Genomic DNA, 21,034 nt, shown 5'->3' with positions numbered 1-21,034 from the left:
GGCCTGTGGGCGGCCATGGGAGCAACCCCCAGTCCCCGTTAGCACGAAGCTGTTGCCCTCAACAAAACAGGCATTTCCTAAGGGGAAAAGGGCTCCTGCTGGGTTAAAGAGCCCTAGGCAAAACCTGGGCTCCCCGAGCACCTTCTCCCCAGTTACAAAGCCCTCTTCGCTGCGCCCAGACAGACACTGCTGCCAGCCCAGGACCCCTAGCCCACCTCGTTATACCTCTGGCCATTACGGCTCAGAGAAAGCAATCAGCTTCCCTGGCCCTGGCAGGGTTGGGGCTGTAATTAGCGGGAGCGCCGCCACCAGCAGTCTCCTTTCCTGCTCCCGCTGTTTGCTGATGCTCCGAAATCACCAGCTTCCCCCTCCAGGCGCTGCCCCCAACAGCAGCTCCCAGCTGCCAGGTGGCTCCTGGGTGACAATACCAGCAGGATATTCCCCAAAAATCCCAGCAGCTGGCTGCCAGGGGAGAGGCTATCTGCAAAGCACGCTCCTGACTCATGCACAGCAGCACGCAGCAGTGCGCATAAAAACCCGGTGCTAAACCATCTCAGAGCCCAGCTCTGTGTATTTAGTCTCTGGACAGCTCTGGGCTGGGGGCAGGACTTGGTCTTTTCCCTGCACAGCTCCTGGCTGGAAAGGTCAATACCGCTGTGGAGGGGTGGAAAAGGCATTGACCGCCTGGGAAAGCTTGGCCAGAAATGCTTTTTGGAGGCTGAGAGGGTTTGGACTACACTGGCCTGAGCTTCCCTCAGGATGTGGAGGGGGAAAGAGCATCTTGCAGTGCAGATATGAAACCCCCGATCCAGGAAAGCTGCATTCAGTGTCTCACTCTGTTACAGGCTTCCTAAGCAAATAACTCCGGGCAGATTTTTAATACTCAGCATCTGCAATTGCCACTGAGCACTCGTGCAAAGCAGACACTCATTCTCCCCGAGCCTCAGGTCCCGTGGGGAGCAAAGCTACGCAGTGCTCAGGGATGTGCTGGGACTTATATCTGGAAGGTGTCCATCTCCAAGCTCTGCAGCAAGCGGTGGGCAATGCAGCCATCTCCAGCCCCTGTGTTTTAGCAGGGAAGGGACATGGCCGTTTGGAAGTGGCCAGGCTGGGCCGCAGCTCTGCTTGGTGTCACCGAGCCTGGTTCTAGCTGATTTGGGGAGTGCAGGGATTTGGGGAGTGTTCCCTGTAATTGCAGAATAAATTCATTTGACTGGGAGGAGATGGGGATGGGAAAGAAGATGGGTTCATTAAAACCTTATTTTCCCTTAGATTTTTGCACGTATGAAGTCTGGGAGGTTGAAACCTCTCTTCTGGTTTTGGCTATAAGATGCCTTAGGTATGTTGGAAGATTCATGTTGGCCTCACCTGGAAAGCCATCGCCTTTCTCTGTAACGTGGACTGAAAAGAACCCTGCAAAGATTCAGAAAGAGAAAAAAATTAGGTCGTAGCTCATATTTCTGTAAGACAACCCCAGACTGACGTCCAGCCCCAGGCTGACCCGTGCTCTGCGTCTCCAGCAGCTTGTGCATGGTGCTGTACGGCCCGGGTGGGATGTTGAGGCTTGTCAAGGTGCTGCTCCCGGCACCAACCGCTGCCTCCCCCAGGCTTTTCTCTTTCAGCATCTCGTGGGAGGTACTGGGGTGCACTGTGGGGTACACCTTGCTGCCCACGATGTTCTTGGGGATCCCCTCTGGGCTTGGCAAGCCGAGGCCCGGCTGCGGGACGGATGACCGGCAGCGCACCGGCTCAAAGTGGCAGTCAGCGTGGTAGATGCTGTGGACAGACTCGGTGTTGCTGGGAGCGGCGCTGGGGGCCCCGTGGGGGTTTGGTGCTGAGGCGGGGAGCATCAGCCGGTTGGTCCCATTGTGGAGCGAGCTGGTCTCCACGTCGCTGATCTCCGGGCTGGCGCGGGGAGCCCGCAGGTTCCCATTGCCCAGGTGATAGTGATGGTGGTGGTGGTGATGGTGATGGATGAGGTGGTGCACAGAGGACCTCTTCCTGCTTCGGTGCTTCCCGGTGTGCCGGTCGGCCCCCGCCTTGCTCGCAGGGCTGGTCAGGAAGCCCATCCTCACGCCCGCCACCCGGTAGACCTCCACGAGCTGCTTGCTGCCTTTACGGGCAATGTAAACCAGGTACTTGAGGAGTTCGTCATAGCAGCTGCCTGGCTCCGAAAAGCTGGCGAGGGTGCTGGCATTGGACAGGTAGCGCACGCGCTGCTCCTTCATCAGCTGGCTCTCGCGCTGCTTCGTCTCGGAGAACTGCGTTGCTATCACCACCAGGCAGAGGTTGATCATGAAGAAGGAGCCGACCTAAGGCGACAGGAGCCGTCAGCCACCTTGGGGTGGCCATGCCCACCCCATAGCCCTGCCTCACCCCACACCCCAGCCAGCCCCATCTCCTGCGTCAGCTGGTGGGGACCACCAGCCGGGACCACGGTGGGGCTGACTCACCCTCTGAGCCCCCGCCCCAGGGACTCCCACACCAGCGCTCCACAGAGGACGTCAGAGATCAAAGACAAGAGAAGATTATTTTGACAAAAAGCTTTTGCTCTTTTAAGATGGTGTTTTTCTCTCTCCACAGACAGCGGTTGTAATTATCACAATTAGTGGCATTACGATGAATGCACTGAGCCTTCCTGATAGGAGTGTTTTTTCTGGCAGTGTGTGGGCAGCTTGCAAGCAGATCCCTTTCCCCTGCTAACGGGATTTGCGGGTGACTATTACGCAAGGGCATCAGCAGCCTGTACCCACAGCTTGGAGATTTTATTTCCAACCAGGGTTTCATGAGGTTCTGCCTTCTGCAGAGCCCAGCCTGGATCACAGAGAATTACTGATGTGCTAATGGGCTATCACACGCCGCTAACGTTATTCGCACGGCATCTGGAAAAGTACTGCTTGCCCTTCCTCTCCGTTGTTTTGGGGATGCTGAGAGCAAGTGATTGTTTCTTTTTTGGGTAAGTTAATAGATGAACCAGAAAAAGCATCATGGACTAAACGACCTCCTACCTTCTCATCAGGGTTTGAGTCCTGGTTTGAGGAGGAGCAGAAATCCCCACAATGGCCTAATGGAAGACGTGCAGCTATTTTGCTGGACTTAGTCCAATTAGACAGCAAGAAAGGGACTCATCTCACTTATCTCAGCTACATCTGAGTGAGGCACCTAATGATCCTTTAGAGTCAAGAGAGAAATAGGCACATCAAGTCTGCAATGCATCTAATTTATTTTGGATGTCTACCTTCACGGGAGATGAATCACCCCCTTAAAGCACCTATTTTTCTCCCTTGACGATAAAGGGAGTCTAGACAACAAGCTCAGCCAGTCACAGTAGACAATTCTGCTTGCATAGATGAAGCCCATCATGGAGCCCACCCCACAGAAACTCTTTGTTGGGTCCTTTGTGGGTGGTCTCGGATGATGCTGTGAAGCGTGGGTGGGCTGTGGGCAGTAATCTCTTCCCTCCTTTCTTAATGTGCTCCCTGAAGTTTTGGACTGTTTTCCTGAAACGTCCCCTCTGCACCAAGGACCTAGCCAGCTGGGTTCTTCAATATGGGGGAATTTCTGGGCAGCCTCCTCCCCTTCCAGAGCTCAAAACCTGTCCAGGGGAAATTTGCCTACTTTTAAACTCAAATTCAAGGCGGCAACTAAGGGAGAAGACCTTGGAGAGGAGAGAAGTAGTAGAAACAGCAGCAGCAGAGGTGTATCTACCATAGCTTAAGCACATCTTTCCTTCCTTCATGTTTGCAGCAAAATGCAGCTGCAATGCAATGCTGTATTGAAGCTGCATGTCTTCCAGCAGGCTGGTTTCTACCCCTCCTACGTGGCACCAGCTTTTATATTCACTGTATTATCTACCCTGTTCCTCTGGGTCACTCCACTCTGCCCTCCCCAAATGCCAGGAAGACCCCCATGTTCCCCTAAGGCCACTCACAATGATCAGGAGGATGAAGTAGATGAAGTTGTAGAAGGAATGTGCATCCATGACAAAGTACATGATATCCACCCAGCCTTCCAGTGTGATGACCTGGTGAAGAAAGGAAGGGAAAATGAACCCTCAGTTCATTTTGAGCCCCAAGGCTCAGTTACACCAAGTGCACAAGTAATGTTTCTCCTGGCTAGGTCGTTTCTGACACCCCATAGCTGGTCTTGGTGCAGTACAAAACACTGAGGAACCAAATCCTGCTCCCACCAACGCCAACAGCCACGTTGTCAGCTGCCCAGGCTGAATCCAGCCCTTCTTTTCCAGCTGGACCTAAGGCCCACTACTGCATTTTGCAGCATGCTCTAGGCTGTGCTCCACATCAGGATGGTCTTCTTGGACACCCAGGGTTTGGAGACTGGGGTTTTGTCCACGTATGTGAGATGGAAGCATCTTCAAATAAGGCATCAAATTGTATCCCTGACATTTTAATGACCCATGCACTACTATATAGGTGCTTACTGGTGCAAAATAGTCCCCAGGAGTGTGATTACGCAGCCCCTGGGAACATGTTGGGGGGCACAACAGGCTGTTCCCCACCTTGTGACAGTTTGCACACAGGGCTCACCTGAAATATTGCGATCCAGGCATAGCCAATGTTATCGAAGTTGATGGCTCCCTTGAAAGGGTTGTGCTCTCCGGCAGAGCAGTTGGTGTAATACTGGTTCCAGTTGACACAGGACGTGTTGGTGGTGTCATTGTAGGAATAATAATCCAGGGTGCACTCGAGACCCTCTTCCCTCCGCGTTGGGATACTCCGGCAGTAGCGCATCCCGTTCTCCCGGGGCTGGGAGCAGATGAAGGGGTTCTCGTCTTCGTTCTCTGTCTGGTAGTATCGCTCCAAATCCACTGTGTAGGGGCTGAAAGAGTCCAGACAGGGCTTGGGTTTGCACACCGATTGCAGGCAATCTGGCAAGGTAACAACTCTAACAGCAAAGTCTGACATCTGTTATTCTGGATCTTAAAGCTTTTTTTTAAAAGGGATCCCCTTGGACTTTCTGCAGCCCCAGAAAGATGATGATGTGAGATGATGTCTCTAACTGGGTTTTGGGAAACTGAGGCAGTGCACTCGGCCACTCAGCAACCCCTCTGATGACATTACTAAGAGTCACTCTATCTGGAAGTGCTCTGGCTTTGACTTTGGGGGACTAAGAGCAGGATTCAGCCCAGCAGGGCTTCTCTGAAATGTCTTTGCTGCAGTAAGATAGAAATCAGTCAGTTTAAGCTCCTGAATCTCCTCTTGGAGATGCTGAGAATGGCTTGGGTAGATTCTATGTACAAGGACCTCCCAAGCTTCCAAAAAACCAGAGACAGGGCCTTCAAATGCATTTCACAGTGCCTGTTCAGCCCATAGATAAGCTCTAAATTCTCTCTGAGGGTGGCCTTACCACAGCAAACCAGCAAAAACCCTCTTCAGGGAGATGAAACAACCCATGGCCAGCCAGAAACTGGCTTCTTGCTCTGCACACAGCTATCTCCTTAATGCTGCCAGGACTCCCACTAAAGCTTGCAAAGATATTTTTAAGCCTAGTTCAGCCCAGTTAATTCCTGCAGAATTGCCTTTAATACCCTTCAAAGCTTATCTAAACCCCTGGAATTCTGGCTCAATTAAACAGCACCCAAGCCTGTGGCTCAGTGGTGAAGCAGGCCCTCTGCTCTGCTGCCATTTACTTAACAGTGCCCTGGTAATGACTCTCCCAACTGCCCTTTGAGGGCACGACCTACAAGAGGGGTGGCAGTTGATTAGGGGATGTGTGGGCGAGGATAAAAGGTGCATCATGCCAGCTCCAGACCCGAGAGCCAGCCTAGCCACAGCAGCATCATCACGGTCCTGCTGTGTGCAAGAGAGAGGCTCTGGACTTGCAGGACTTCTCCATCCAGGTGTAAATCTAGCCAGATCAACTCTGGGGAGTCAACATTTGAAAGCGATCCACTGAAAGTTGACAGGGGTGCCAGAGCTCAGCAGAGCAGCCATCAAGGGCTTGCAGTCACCTGCCCTTCTCCTAGCATTCAAAGGGAGGGAGGTCATGGAAAAAAGCAGGTAGGTAGGAGAATAGGTATGGAAATCCTGGTCTGAAAGAGGCTGACAGCTACCAGAACAGAGGGATATTTCAACCACTGTTCAAACATTCCTACATCTGGCAAGCTGGCTGGCCAGGAAACTGGGTGCTACAAAACCCCATTTGATCATAACAGTCCTCTTGGCCTTAAAATCCAGGGATCTGTGAAAAATAACACGTTGGGACAGGGACTATCTCTTGCTCTGAGACTGAAAAGGATCTAGCATCCTGAAGTGTATGGTAGCTCCATCAGCCTCCCCTGGGGTTTAGGTGGGACTACAAATGCCATACCGATAAACTGCTGCTGAATGGGATTCAGACCTGAACATCTCCACAAAAACAGAGAAGGTCACATGTTAATGATATGCTGAATTTAGGAAGCCTGAACTCTTATTCTCAGGTTTTTTCGGAGGCTCTTATCAATCAGAGAGGTTCCCAAGTGCCGGCTGAGGGTTAAGGACAGCCTGCAGGACTTGAATGGCAAATTGTCACAGCTCACTCTGTTCTGGCTGTGCATGCCTGGCCACGAGCTGTGGTTGCATTTAGGAGCAGGGAGCATTTACAGAAGACCAGGGCTTTTTAATGGAGGATATCCCTGTCTCCTGGAGAGATAGACTCGCCCGAGCTGGAGAGACACTTCTGCTGCCCACGCAAACTCACATGCTGAAGTTCTCGGGGAGGAAGCAGCGGTTCCTGAGCAAACCTGCCCACAGCTGGACTCCCACGATGCCAAAGATGAAGAAAACGAAGAAGCAGAGGAGAAGGACATTCCCCAGCATGGGCAGCGTGTCCAAAAGAAGTGTCACCAGGATGCGCATACCTGAGGCGAAGAAGAAGTGGTCAGGGAAGAGGAAAACTCCATGCTGAATTTTCTTATTCCAGCTATGTCCTCCTGACCTTTTCCTTTCCATCCATACTTTTCCTTCCATTGACAGCTGCTGCTTTCCCAACCACTGTCCCTGTCACCCACACAGGCTCGCAAACACCCGCAGCTCCCCAGTCCCCTCTGGTTTCCCCAAAAAGCCCCTGGGATACCCCCTTCATCTGTGCCCTGCTCCTGGGCACACGACCTACCTTTTCTGCTCCTCTCCCTTCACTCCCCATCTCAAGTCCTCTTCTCCTCCTAAAGTTTTCTAGCTATTATATGTCTCCTTTCTTCCCTGAGACCAAACTCTGATGTTCTCCCTTGCTCAGTTGTATTTCTTTCCCCACTCAGTATATATTAAAATTCCCTTCTCTCCCTAATTCCCCTCATCTACCCTAAATCCCCTCTCTTCCTTAAAATACAGAACTCTCTGGCAGTTAATTCTCACAAGTTCAAGAACAGCCAGTTCTGTAACAAAGACAAATTGATGGTGACTTCAACTTGACATTTACACACAAAAAAATTGATTTCATCTGACGTCTCTGTAATATTCTGCTCATCTCTCGCTCTCCTTTTTTCCCCGTCTTCTGCATTCTCTCACTCGCTTATATTGATTTTTATTTAAAGAAAGCTTTACTGTTGCACCCTTTGCTTTGATACTTCAGGAAGACTTTTTTCTCTCTTCCTGATGCTGTCACCTCCTCTATCAGAGTTTTTCTTCTACTCCTCTACTGGGGAACAACCACCTTGCTTCAACTCCTAATTAACTGAAATGACTTTCTGTGGTTACCGCATTTATCATCATACAAACTCTCTTTTTTCTTTTCCCACCTTACATTTCTATCCCATTGTAACTATGTTGCAGAGAAGCCAAGATAAATTACCCAGGATTTCAAAATACATTAAGTGAATTACATCCCCAGTTAGATGGTGGCAGATAAATTCATCCATCCATCAGTTCGGTGGTGGGGATAAAAAAAAACATTGCAAACAACATTCTGAAGCTACCATAATGATTAAAACAGCAGCAGCAGCAAAGCCAGATTAAGTTCAAGAGTCAGGACTAGAAAAATAAATAGAGCCCAGGCACCTCCAGTATCGGCAGACAGAACTGAAGCTGATTAGTTCTTGTCACGGCATTGGGCTAGTTCAGATAGGGGTGTTCAGACTTGGATTTAATTTGGCTAAAACAATGCTGGATTCCATACTCAGGACTATAGGACCAGGAAAATGACGTTTTTAATGGAGTTGTACTTACACTTATCACACCTGAACCGAACAGCGTCCGAGAGGGACCGAGCTCAGCGCCTCTCACAGTGCCCTGGGCTTTGCCCAGCACGGCACAGCAGGAGCGGCTCCCTGGGCAGTTTGGTCGGGTTTGCGATGGCCAATGCCTCTCCGAGCACGTTGCTGTTGCCTGCTGCTGGGCAGGAGCAGGCAATGCCATCCGTTGCTGTTCAAGGGGGGTCTGAGATCTTCATGCATGACCTGATAAACCAGCACTAAATAGCCACTTTCCATCCCACCCTGGCTTGCTTTGGAGGTGTTGGGGTTTTTGGCTGTATGGACCAGCTCTGGGGAGCAGAGCAAGAGATGCTCCAAGAGGAGGCTCCTCAGCGCCTACCAGGGGGCTGTCTCCAGGCACGACAACACTTCCTCACCCCAGTTTCTCCAGGAAAGGATGGAGTAGTGCAGGGAGGGTGGGAGCAGTGTGGCTCAGACCCCTCTGCCCATGCTGCCTGGCAAAGGCTGTTGGCTCAGTCAATCCCTATCACCTGCATCCCTTCACCTTAGCAAACTCCTAAGAGCCTCTTCAGATGAGAAAGGCAGGCGTCTGAAGACAGTCCTGGATATCTTATTGACTGGTGGCTCATCTCTGATGCCACAGGTGTCAAAAGGAATATTATTTAAAGTAGGAGAGAGCCAGGCACTGGAGACCAGAAAGTGGTGGTAGGACCTCGCACTACCAGGGCCTGGGTGAATGTTTGAGCTGCAATGTAAGATGGGAAGCATCTGCGTTTGCTCTTCCATCTTTGGGGCACAGATATAAAGAACTTGCATCAACTGGGAGGAATAAGGAGCTGACTTACTGGGGACCCTGTTAATGGCCCTGAGCGGCCGCAGGACACGGACGGTGCGGACCGCTGAGAAGCTGACGTTCTGCAGGTCCAGGGAGTACTCCAGCATCCTGCGAAAGACACGAATGCGGAGGAGCATCAAGGATCTTCTGGAGAAATGTTAGATTATCAAACATTACAAATCAAACATTATATGCCAACTGCTTAGAGGGACTTGTTACTGCATCTCTCCCATCAGGAAAGTTTGCCAGAGGAATTAATTAAGGGTTATTTGCGTATTAGAATAAAGTCAATGAGCAAGAACATGATACACCAGCTCACACAGCCACAGATCTTTGCTCTCTCTCATCTGCTTTGGTTACTGTTTTTGCACAGGTCCAGGGCAGAAGCTTCTGAAAGTCCACTCCAGGAGGGCAATTTCCAGACACAGCCCTGTTTTTAACAACAATTGTACAGACACTCTGTAATGAAACTGGATTCGCTGTGCAGAGCACCACCACAACAAAGCAGAGGAGCATCCCCTAGTGCAGACCCTTTCCACAGGGCGCAGGAGGCAAGCAGCGCAGGACGCTGAGCTATTCTAGCGCTACCCAGCCGAGATCCTTGGCAGGTGGGACTCAGGTAGATGAGCAAGCGCCCAAATCAAAACTGATGACATTTGTGAATAACAAATGGGGCAAACGTGGACCAAGGAAACTCCAAGTGCTCCTACACTGTGCCTGATGGGGTCATTTCACAGCTCAGGACACTGAGGTGCCACCTTGACATGACTTAGTCTGAGGATGCACTTGGACTGCTGCAAGTCCCTGGGGTCCCCCAGCACCATCTTGCTCTGCTCAGGCACCTTTGCTCAAGTACAGCAGAGCCATCAGTCACATCACCACCAGGACTTTGCTCTCCAGCCATGGGAAAACACAAGATCTCTGCCCAAAAGCATTCTTGAAGAGGCAGAGCCAGGCAAAGGCAAGGAAGAGGACCACGAGGCTCCCTGCACAGCCAGGCTCCCGCTGCCACAGGCAACCACAGGATATTAATCTCTTCCGAAAATTATCAAGTTCCATCTTAAACTAGTTGGGTGATTGGAAGCCTAACTTCCAGCCTGAATTTATTCAGGACAAGCTCATATTCATTTGTTCTTATGCCAGCGCTGTCTTTTAAGTAGCTTCTATAGCTCTTTGTCCCTGGTGTTTACTCACCTGATGTATTTACAGAGGACAAATCACATCTCCTCTCAGCCTTGATTTTGCAAAGCCAAACAAACCAAGCTCTTCCAGCCCCATCTCGCAGACAGGCTCTCTGCTTCCCGATCGCAACCTTTCTCAGCACCTGCCCTGGCCTGAATTAATCGTACCTGATTAGACACCAAACTTCTGGAGGAGGCTTTGCCGGCTCCTTTGCACAAAGGCATCAGTGCTGCCCCCTCCCTCCCTGCTGGAAATCCTGCAGGATCCATCAGTGCCGAGTTAGCTTTGCCACGGCTGCAGCACGCTGGAGGTTTCTGCTCTTGCTGTGACCGGCCAAACCCACTCTCCTCCCTCCCGGCCATCGGCAGGTGAGGAGCACCTGGGGTGGAGAAGACTTTCTCTTTCTAGCCCCCAAATACATGACTCCACACTTGATGCAGTGACACTTTATCCCATTTCTCTTGATAAACTTCAATGAGGATGATGACGATCAAACCATACCTAAGATCAAAATAACCTCCACATATTCCTCCATATTTAGCTGACATCCACAGCTGTGGGACAGTCCCAGAATACAAACGTTGCACAGACACGCGGAGTTTGTTCTCATCCTCTGACCAGAGAGGAAGGCAGCGTGTCCACAAAAGCCCACCTGGCTCCAGTGACAAAACCAGCCCTTTCCTTGGTGTGCGGGACTCACCGCATTGGGTGAGCTTTAGCTGCAGTAAGGAGAGGGGCAACAATTTCCCTGGACTTGATTCTCAAGTTTCACTTGCTGTTTGAAAACAAGATTTTTGTATGGTTTGCAAGATTCAGGTAAAAAGCCCATGTCAAACATACAGCTTTTCTTTCATCCATTAGTAAAACAGAGGCTACCAGCAAAATTCAGAGCAGCATATGGTTATTTGCACCAAGACAAATCATTTTTGGATTAATGACAGCTCTAGACTCACTTCCAGAGCTGCGTGTGCTTGTAATCTGCAAAGGGCATGTTGTAAAATGCATTTTGATTTAATATATTAAAGAACAATTATAATACCACATTAAAAAAAAAACAACAAAAATAAACCAGCAACCCACTAGCCTGAGCAAACACTTTAACACCAAGACCAAGAGCAGGTAGGTGCTCTCCTACCTCTGCTGCCGGACACTGCTACCAGCACCGGTGTTACAGCACTGCAAGCTCAGCCCCAGACCTAGACTAGAAGATCCACATGTTGCTCTGACAACTAACAGCTCAAGAGCTTTGAGAGAACCCAGTACTGGGGGAAAAAAAAGTGGGTAAAAATCAGTCCCTAAAGAGCAAGTCCAATGAGAATCCCACCACTTCCCAGCTCAAAGGTCACTTCGCAAGGCAAGGGGATGCACAGGAGGAATCAATCCACATCCCTGGCAAGGGAAGATACCCAGGGAGAGCGAATGTCAGGATGTCACCAACTGGCGAGGTGACAGGTGCATTTACCAGCATATATAACATTTATGCATTGAAAATCTGCAGCATAAAAAGCTCCCAATGAAGCTTCAACTCAAATGTCATTTCTGTTCAAACGGGAAAGCGCGATGCCTGTCAGTGCCTCTGCCACAGACCCAGCCAGGTTAAAAGCTTAGAAAAATACTCAGCATTAAATAGGATGGATTCATAGCAAACGCTGAGACTCACCAGAGTGATCAGCAATGCCCAATCACTGGAGTTATTCAGAAGGAAAGCGGAAATATTTAGGACTTTCTAAGAATAAAAGCAGACCATCTGCAAAGGCAGACGTACAACGGGCTGGTGGTGGGATGCAGAGAGAGAGCTGATGCAAACCTTTAGCAAACACTCCTCCGAGAAGGAAAACTCCCGGGACTCAGCAGACAGACACAAGGAGTGGCTCAGGATGGACTGGGCAGCTGAAATTCATTCCTGTTCTGCCTGGAGATAGTGAGACTCGGAGCACACTGGGGTTTCTTTCACGTAAACCCCAAAGCATTGGGAAGGATCTCATAAGCGCAGTGTCAGGCAGCACCCCCGCCTGCGGCGAAGGGCTCACAGAAGTGATGCTCAGGGGCACCACAGGAGGGGTGAAGGGGCTCTTCTCACCCAGCGAGCCTCTAACAGAGCACAGAAATGCCGGCAAAGTCCTTCCCACACCTACCCAGCGTCGCATCTCTGACCCACCCTGGTCTCAGCCCTGGCTCTGCTCCCATGCCCGGGATCACTCCTGCTCGGGAAGAAGACGGTATGAAAACCCATCAGAGTCACGCAGTTTGTGCTGAGGGCACTTTCTGAGGAAAACTTGAACTCTCCCTTTCACAGCTGGGTGCTGGGGATGCTGTACAGCCGGGGGATGTGACCAAGGTCACACAAGGAACCTGTAGCAAAGCAGCAATGCCTGCAGGCAGGGCAGCATCCCCGTTCTGCCCGCAGAAGCACAGAGCTGCCACTCGCTGCCAGCAAGAGATAGGCTCAGATTTATTCAGCGTTCCAAAACTGGGCATATAGGCACCCTTTATCTACAAAGCACAGTAATCAGTGGATGATATTAAACCATCGGTTTTGGAAAAGACAAGGGGAAATTATTTAGGCAGCATTGTATCTTCAGAAAGCTGGAATGAAATTTCCTCCCGGCCCTCGCTGGCTTTGCTGTGCTCCGCTTTTGCTCAGGAGCTGCTTTTTAAGCCTCGCAAGTCTCACCGCATTCGTGGGTGTTGCTTAATTTTAAAAAGACTCATTTTAATCAAGCTGAACAGAATAAAAAGAATAGCACTGGAGGGAACGTGAACCCTGCAGCCTGCTGGATCCGGCCGCACCGTATGTCCCAGCCAGGACACTTGGCTAATGAGGCTCTTGAAGCACCAGCAAGTTCAGCTGAAGAACTGAAAGAAACTAAAGATTTCTCTTTAAAAAAGTCCTAAAACTTCAAAAAACAAGGCTTTTTACAGGTGAGTTTGAGTCAGCTCGGCTGCAAGGGAAGCTGCTGAGGGGTTTCCTTTACCCAGCAGGTTTCTGTGAGTCAGGGACGCGGCTTGCTCGGGATGCTCTGCTTCGAAGGCTGCAAAGGCTGTGGTAAGGCGGCACGGAGCAGAGAGCATCCACAGCTGGGGGCTTCACCGGCCCTGGGTCTCGGCTGCTCTTCATCCTCCCAAAAGTCACTGAAAGCATCAAATTGCAAAGCTCGACCCCAGATTTTGAACCCCTGGAGGTTTGTAATCACGAGTATCAGCTTGATGTGGTTCTGCCACTTCTGCTCAGAGCACCTAATTTGGGATGAGCCAGGACGCAGTGGGGCCCCGGGAGGAGGCTCCCAGCTTCCAGGACACTCGCACCCACCCCGGAAAGCACCGGAGAGGGGCAGGTTCCTGGGAGAGGGTTTGGTGCAGCTTTCACTGCAGCTCAAAAGGGCTGCGGCTGTGATTGCACATTGGGTAATTGCGTGTGCAAATCGGCCACTTACACGGGCAATTACCCCATAGCGCTAATGGTGCCCAGGCAGCGCAGAGGGCACCGCGCATCCACGTCTCCAAGGTGCTGCTCCTCGGTGCGAGAGGGATCAATACAGGCAGGCAGAGGGGAATAAAAAGCAACATTCATCCCTGCCTCTCTATTATTTTATATTTTTTTAAGGGATGAAGGGACTAACACATGGGGAAACAAAAGTCTTTGCCTGCAGTCGCAGCAGGAGGCTGCGGCTGGACCCCCATGGGCAGCCCCACGCCAGTGCTTTCTTCCCCATGTCTGAACTGGGGAGTTGGAACAGCCCCTTGATCAGCCTTGAACAGCTAAAGTGCCCTTCAGAAGAGCCCTGCCTGCTTGTGAAGCGAACCGGCGCTGCAAGGTGAAGGCCACGTACTGGAAGCTTCACCCAACGCACCCAGCAGGAGCCTTGCTCTGGCTGCTGCAGCCACAGGATCCCTGCTCCCCGCAGAGACCGGTCTGGCAGCATCGCCCTTATCCCAGTTTCTGAGCTAAAGAGCTTTTCAGAAACCATCCAGTTTTAGATGGAGCGGAGATGGAGTAGGGGACTGCGGCATCCCTTTCTCTCCCAGGTACTTATGAATACAGCAAGGCTTCTTGCAGCATATTTCATCTCTGAAATTCAGCATGCAAAACCAGGAGGGAGCAAGACATCCTTAAGGGTTGTTTATGAAGGCTTCAGTGGAGCTAAGTCTTTAATACAGCCTTCAACAGAGGGAGAAAAAATGATAACAAACACCAGAAGAAGTGTTCAGGAAGCAAAGAGAAAAAGAAACGGTGTCTCTGTTTCTAAAGAAAGCAGCCTGCCAACCAACTCCAGCCCCGGCTCATCTCAAATTGTAAGCAAAATATTCCAGAAGTGCTTAAGTTTCCTACGAAGTCTTCTAAGAGGCCCATTACTGTTACAATGAGCAAAGCACAAACAGGACCCCGCAGACTTGGCCAAAGAACTGACTGAGCCCGGAGTAACAACAGACCTGCACAACTCAAACACGGGATGATGCACAGCCCTGCTCGGAGGGGAGCAGAAAGGCAGGCGTGGACCCAGAGCCCTGCTCGACCCTGTGTCTAGAGAAGGCAGAGAGGAGCCCTGTAAGCTCTTACCGCACCAAATTATCCTGTTTTAAAGCCTCTCTCCTGGGAAAACAATTAACCATTGGGGTTTTTTGTTGTTTTGGGTTTTTTTTTTATGAGGATGGTTTAAAGCACAATTCAATCCACAGGGATGCAGAGGTTCAGGGAAGTCCTTATCCGGCCGAAGTCAAAACAAGCTGATGTCCTGCAACTGGTGGGACTGCAGCAAAGTGGCTGGGGATGGGGATGGCTCCAGCTGAGGAGCAGGTAGATCTCAGTCTGTGGCTATCTTCTTCCCACAGACTGATCGGAGAAGAGCTCCCTGCGCCCTGCCCAGAGGACGGGGAGGCAGAGCGGGTGCTGGGTACCAAAGCGGCCAGGGAGGTGGCAAGTCTGGGCACATCTCCATCCCACAGCTCCGGTTCACCAGCCAGAGCCTCAGCCCGCACTAAACTGTAAATGACTCGGCATATTTTTGGATGTAAACAAGCATTCATCCTCAGTACATCTGCGTCTTATGCTGGGAGAGGTCGAAATCGTATTGAATCGTCTTTAGAGGGTGAGAGCTGGCTTGCAACGCTCGTTAACCTTCAAGCGTTCTCTTAAAAGCTAACTCCTCAAATCCTCTTCTTTAAAATAACACAACATAATTACGTCATTCATCACTTTTTTCCTTCCTTTTTCCCCATGCAACTCCATAACCTACAGCCAAAGCCATGTTTCACTAAGCTGAGTTTTGATAATACAGCGCTATTCTCATCTCCAGCAAGTTTTACTGTAATTACAGAGATGTGTTGCAGACATTACACAGTCTACAATTAGCACTAATTGCATTACATTGTCACAAAGAAGTCATTTACTCTCCATGAGCTCATGAGATTGGTCTGGACAGTTTAACAGAGCTGAGAAGTACTTAATGGCATGCCACGACAGTGGCCGGCAGCGTGGTGGGAGCGAGCACAGCACCCAAGTGGCTCTCTGAGCCCTCTGCAAGCAGCAGATTTGGGGTAAACATGCAGGTTTCTCAGCGATCTCTGCAATCTCAACATCCTTCAGGTCCAGAAACTTCTCAAGGAACATGGAGGATGAAATACTATGAGTTTTGGGGTTTTTTTTTTGGAACCCTCTCCTAGACTGGAAGGGTTTCTATGGATGGTGTGCCCGTGGGAGCGTACAGCCCTGGCATGTAGCACATCCCACGTGCTCCCCGGCGTGACATGCCTTCCCCACCCGATGCCCCACAGACATGGTTTGCCGCTTTTCCTCTCTCCCTGCCATGACTTTCTGCAGCCCATGAGCAGGGAAGCAGCAGGGAAAGCAGGAGAGCAGGAGCCCAGGGACCTGCCAGGTGCTGGGGAGCCCACGCTGTCCTGCTGCCTCCGCCCCGACACATCTCACACAAAAAGGGGAGGAAAAAAGTGGGAAGACAGAAGCAGAGCTGCTTCGTTGTGGTCACCAGGGCCATGTGGAAACGTCAATTTGTAGGTCTCTTACCCTGTCATTTCACTGGGGAACGTGGCTGAAGCCCTTATGTTAGACCTACATAAAAATGTGATGCGCTTTATCGAGTATCTAGCAAACGCAGCAGGGATTTGAGCATCGCCCCAGTGCACACTCTCCTCCACGGCCACAGCTCAGCTCCGGCCTCTTTCCCGACATCATGCACCCGCTCAGGCGCAAGGTTCCCCCATGTCGAGCTCGGCTCATCCCTTGCTCCCATGCTCTGCTGTTAGCACCGTGGTCTGGATGCTCGTTGGGGTAATTTGCCCTATGTGGGAACTGCAGAGCTGCACTCAGGGGCTACCGGAGGAATTTCCCTCCGTCTAGTTGGAATTTGACCCTGGAGTGCTTTTTCCTCTTATCCTTACCGTGCTTTTTACCTATATCTTTAATCTAGTAACAGGCTCTGGTCCTTTCGTTTTTCCTCTGCAATGGCAGCAGCCCATTCCTGCAGCCCCTTTGACTTTCCCCAGCACTTGGTGCTGCCGGAGGCGGCTGAGGGACCCTCCAGGATGGCAGCGATGCTCCGAGCGGGATGCAGCACTCCTGGCTGGATGGGCAAGGGCTGGAGGAGAGCGCAAGGGTGCAAAAGGGAGCAGAGGAAGCAGGCACTGGGAGAGGAAAGGCTCTGCTTTGTATTTAAAGGCGGTTCAATCCTTTATCAGCTGAATTGGTTTTGACGCAGCCCAGATGGGAACAGTTCATGCACACGAAGGAAAGCCCCATCATTTAGCAAGAGGCAAAGCCAACCTGGCAGGAGTCACGGGAGCGGTCAAGCTCCGAGGCTGCAAAACCTCTGCAGCAAATAAATACCTCCGTGCATCGGGAATGTGGGAAGGCAGCTGCATCAGAGGGGAGGTCGGTGCCGCTATCCACACTTTGCCTGGGAAGGAGGTGGCTCTCACACACCCAAATGCCCACCCAGGTGCAGTAGGTGGGCAGGAGATTGGATGCTTGCTTAAGGAAAGTGCAGTTATATTTTGGCATAGGTATTGGGATGGTCTCTGCTGATGTCCCTCTAGACCGAGGTCCCATCACAGAGAGGTCTCCATAGAAGCAGATCAAGGGTAACTACTCTAGCTCCAAAGACTTTGCAAGCTCAACAGGCAAGGCCAGCACTGGGCTGGGAGGGGAACACAGCAGCACCCCGGGGCGGCAGAGGTGGAAGCAGCCCAGCACCCACCACCATGCCTCCCTGAGCCTCCCCAGGTGGGATGCCTGGCCTTGCTTGGGTCTCGTTCTTCATGACACTTAATTCTAGTATTAGAAATAATAAAGAAGAAGAAATAAAGAATACACAGGTTGGCTTTAGCAGGCTCCAGCCCTTGGCTGTGCTGCTGATGTTTACAACTGTACCAGAGCTGGTTGGACCTGGGGTCCCACCTTGTCCAACATCCCATCGCTGCAGCCCCTAATGTTGCTCAGATACTTCCGGAGGAAACTTTAAGGACTCTCCTAACCTGAGGAGCCAGAGGCTGGTGCAGCTGGAAAGCATGAGGTGCTGGCCTCCTGCAGAAGATGGGTTTACAGGGACAGTTACAGCTCTTGGCCTTTCTGCCCTCCATCTCTGCCTCCAGTCTGGGTCTTGAGCCTTGCTACATCTTTCGGCCTCTGCAGCACCCCATGGCAATGAGTTTCCCAGGCCAAGGATGTGATGGCAGACCTGGCACCTCCTTACTGGTTTTACTGGGCCACTGTTTTGGTTCTCCCAGCTGCCTGGCAGAGGTGTGTGCCATGACCCTATGGGGCTGGCAATGGACCATAAGCAAAGCCCACCAAGGTGTTGCCCCTTCTTGGGGCACACCAAACCTACACCGGGGAAACAGCCCAGCTGGGAGGGCTGCTCCTTTCCAGGAAAATCCAGTAAATTTGATCTCTAGGTCTATCAAAAGAGGAAAAAACCCACTGTTTTCCCAAAGGTCTTTGGGCTCTTGGAGCGAGGAGGGGAGGCGAGGGTCGGTGAGCGATTCGTGTGTCAAAGAAACTCAGCTCGCTGGCTGGGGGCCAGGGACTTTTCATGTGGATTTCCAGCCTCCGCCAGGAGACTCTCGGATGCTGGAAGAGCCTTTAACTCAAACCAGGTGCCTCTGAAAGGAAAACACTCAAAAAGGCGAACTTGGTTGCTTTCCCTCAAAAAAAGAAATATATATAATGAGGGCAATCACACAGATTTCAGTGAACTATCCTCCCTGGCACGCTGCTCCGTGCTCCCAACCACTTGCTCTGCCGCCACCTCTCCTGATGGAAATTGAAACGACCGGCGGGGCTGGAGGGAGAAAAGCCCAGTGCCCGGCGAGGAGCCCCGAGGCATGGGCTGGCCAAAATCCACCACAAACAGCTTTTGTCGCCCTGCCCTGCTCTCTCCATGAGCTGAGCATCAGCTCTCCCGCGAGCTAGGGAGAGGACTGGAGGGACCACTGTGGTCCGGCTGGTGGTCCCTACTGCGGAGCCAGGCTGACGGCACCGATGCTCAGCAAGTCCCCAGCCTTCACCGCTGCAAAGCAGCTGCTCCCCTAAATCCGGGGGTGCCATGAATGACAACAGAGAGGCGCGGGGAGAGGGGGACCCGCCACGCCAGGCTTACCCCGCGATGACGATGAAGAAGTCCAGGCGGTTCCACGTGTCTCCCAAGTAGCATTTCTTCCCAAAAATCCCCAAAGCGATCATCTTGACGATCATTTCCACGGCGAAGAAGGCAAAGATGAAATCGTCGAAGCTCTGCCAAAGAAAAGAAGGGAGGAGGGATGCTCCTGCGTTGCTGCACACTCGCACCGTGGGAGGGAATTAGAGACCTGAGTCCAACAAGGTCTCCTCTTGCACCACTGAGGGCTAAAACCCCGGGGTAGAGGCAGTGCTGGGAGCAGCCCCAGGTCTTCCCCAACTCAGTCTAGCCAACAGCACCCACAGCACTGGGACAAAGGGACGAGTATATTTTGGGCTCTGTTTTCACTATAAACCAATAGTTAACCCCCCCAAGCACTCCAAGCAAGGCTTGGCTATGCTGGGGCTGGCACAGCCTGGCAGGGGCTTCGCCTGATGATACCATGCGTTGGCATCTGAGCACCAAAATCAGCATTTTTTTATGTGCTGGCAGGAGAGCCAGCGCAGGCAAGACCCAGCCATCCCAGGGCACTTCCACCACGGCTGGAGCCAGCTCTGCCACAGCTCAGTCTTTCCTGCTCCCCATCAACTTGGGACCGCTGTTAAGCTAAAAGCAGCGTCCGAGCCGTACCTGGAGGATCCTGCAGCGCGGTGAGTCGCAGGCAATGTCCTCGCAGGGGTGGAACATGCCCAGTGTCACGCAGTTGAGCAGGATCACCAGCATGCTCACCCTCTCGAACCACCTGCAAGGCGCCCCGTCAAGGAAGCAAGGGACCCAGATGAGCATCCGTGAGTGGCCACCGCTGAATCAGAAAGGTTATTCTAGTCTTTAAAGCAAGGCGCATGCCAACATCTCTAGGTTAGATTTTACCTGGTTTTGCATAGAGAGCCTGCCTGCTGTTTAGATACCTGCACGGCAAACCCAAGGTGTGTTCTCCCCACGCTGACATCAGTATCTACAGCTAATGTGAAAACCACTATAAAATGAAAGTTGCATGGCAAGAGTGCTGAGTACTGATGTGATGGATTAAAAAATTAAATTAAAAGAACAATATCAACTTTTAGGAAAAAAAAAAAAACCCCACACCATTAATTTCCTCTCCTGGCATTTTATGGAAAAGCACTTTAACAACATTACAATTTTCTATTAACCATGTCACGACTTATCCCAGGGGCGTTTCTCTGAAGTCACTGCTTGAACTTTTCATTCCCAGTCCAAATTAAGACTGTCAAAACCATTAACCAACTGCCTAAAAGCCTTAAGACTGCGAGGGCCAGCAGAGCCCATCCCCTACCCCAACTGCTGCTTCTTGGAGCAATTTTAAAAGAGCTGAGCTGCTGGGACAGACTTTGGCTGCTGTTACTTTTAGGGGGCAGAATAAAGTGTGCTGCTGCAGCAAATCCTCATAGGGATGGTTCAGACCTGGTACCCAATTTCCGCATCCTTCTAGGGGGCATTTTCATCCAGCTCCCAACTGCCCAGGGCACAGAGATGTGAAATCCAGGAGCCGGTGCAACGCAGTGCCGGGATTATCTTCCAGCCTAGCACGGAAAACACCCCATCGGCTGCCGTGACCCACAGGCAGTCGGGGCCATGCTCCTGCCTGGGTGCACGCAGCAGCTTCCAGGCTCTAGGAAAATAAGCGTGGCCCTTGTCAGACAAGAGCTTTCACTGCAACGCGATAGCGGGTGGTGTTTGGGAGCCCGTGCTGCAGCGTTATCTGGCTGGGGAAGAAGAAGGTGAGGATGAGTCAGCAGGTGCCTCCCCGCCGGGCGCGCGGGGCTGGAGCTGGCAGCTCCTGCCACCCATCCTGGGCGAATTCCTGGGAAATCACATGGGGCTGAGTCACGGCTTGGTCGCCGGCAATCTGGATCTTTTAATCAGAAGAAATGTTTACATGATATCGGGATAGACATTCCAACTGTCAGGTTGGGGCTATGGGTGGAATATTTAGCCCAAATACAGTCCTGTGGGGGCAGGCGTGGAGGGCAGGCTGGAGGAGGGGGCAGGAGGCTGCCAGCAGGAACCGCAGGGGATCCGCAGGCGTTCCCCGGCTTGGGGGGCTGGAAAGCATCCCACTGCAGAGCCAGCCACATCCACAGCTCTGCCAGCGAGGAACTGCAAAGCCCTTGAGAAGAATGAGCATGTGTGTCCAAGAGCTGTGCGAGATACTCAGCAGGGAAGCTCGGAAGTAGTCTGCTTGGTCAGGTCAAAACCTGCAGAGACAGATGGATGCTT

At 51.6% G+C, this 21,034-nt stretch overlaps 1 protein-coding gene across 1 annotated transcript in view; it reads right to left on the bottom strand.

Moving 5' to 3' along the window:
• The window catches only part of CACNA1G (calcium channel, voltage-dependent, T type, alpha 1G subunit), a gene marked incomplete at its 3' end in the record, with an annotated part of 68,811 nt that extends 49,292 nt beyond the window's left edge, over positions 1-19,519 (bottom strand). The window contains exons 1-8 of the mRNA XM_009578381.1: positions 19,427-19,519; positions 18,779-18,912; positions 8,995-9,092; positions 6,700-6,859; positions 4,548-4,839; positions 3,932-4,024; positions 1,502-2,312; positions 1,369-1,413 (exon numbers count right to left, since the gene is read on the bottom strand). Coding sequence (XP_009576676.1) covers positions 1,369-1,413; positions 1,502-2,312; positions 3,932-4,024; positions 4,548-4,839; positions 6,700-6,859; positions 8,995-9,092; positions 18,779-18,912; positions 19,427-19,519 — 1,726 coding nt within the window. The remainder of the gene's footprint in view (positions 1-1,368; positions 1,414-1,501; positions 2,313-3,931; positions 4,025-4,547; positions 4,840-6,699; positions 6,860-8,994; positions 9,093-18,778; positions 18,913-19,426) is intronic.
• Between the last annotated feature and the right edge of the window lie 1,515 nt (positions 19,520-21,034).

This window comes from Fulmarus glacialis, unplaced genomic scaffold (genome assembly GCF_000690835.1).
Source record: "Fulmarus glacialis isolate BGI_N327 unplaced genomic scaffold, ASM69083v1 scaffold18905, whole genome shotgun sequence".
Lineage (NCBI taxonomy): Eukaryota > Metazoa > Chordata > Aves > Procellariiformes > Procellariidae > Fulmarus > Fulmarus glacialis.
This window is presented reverse-complemented; position numbering and strand designations above follow the sequence as displayed.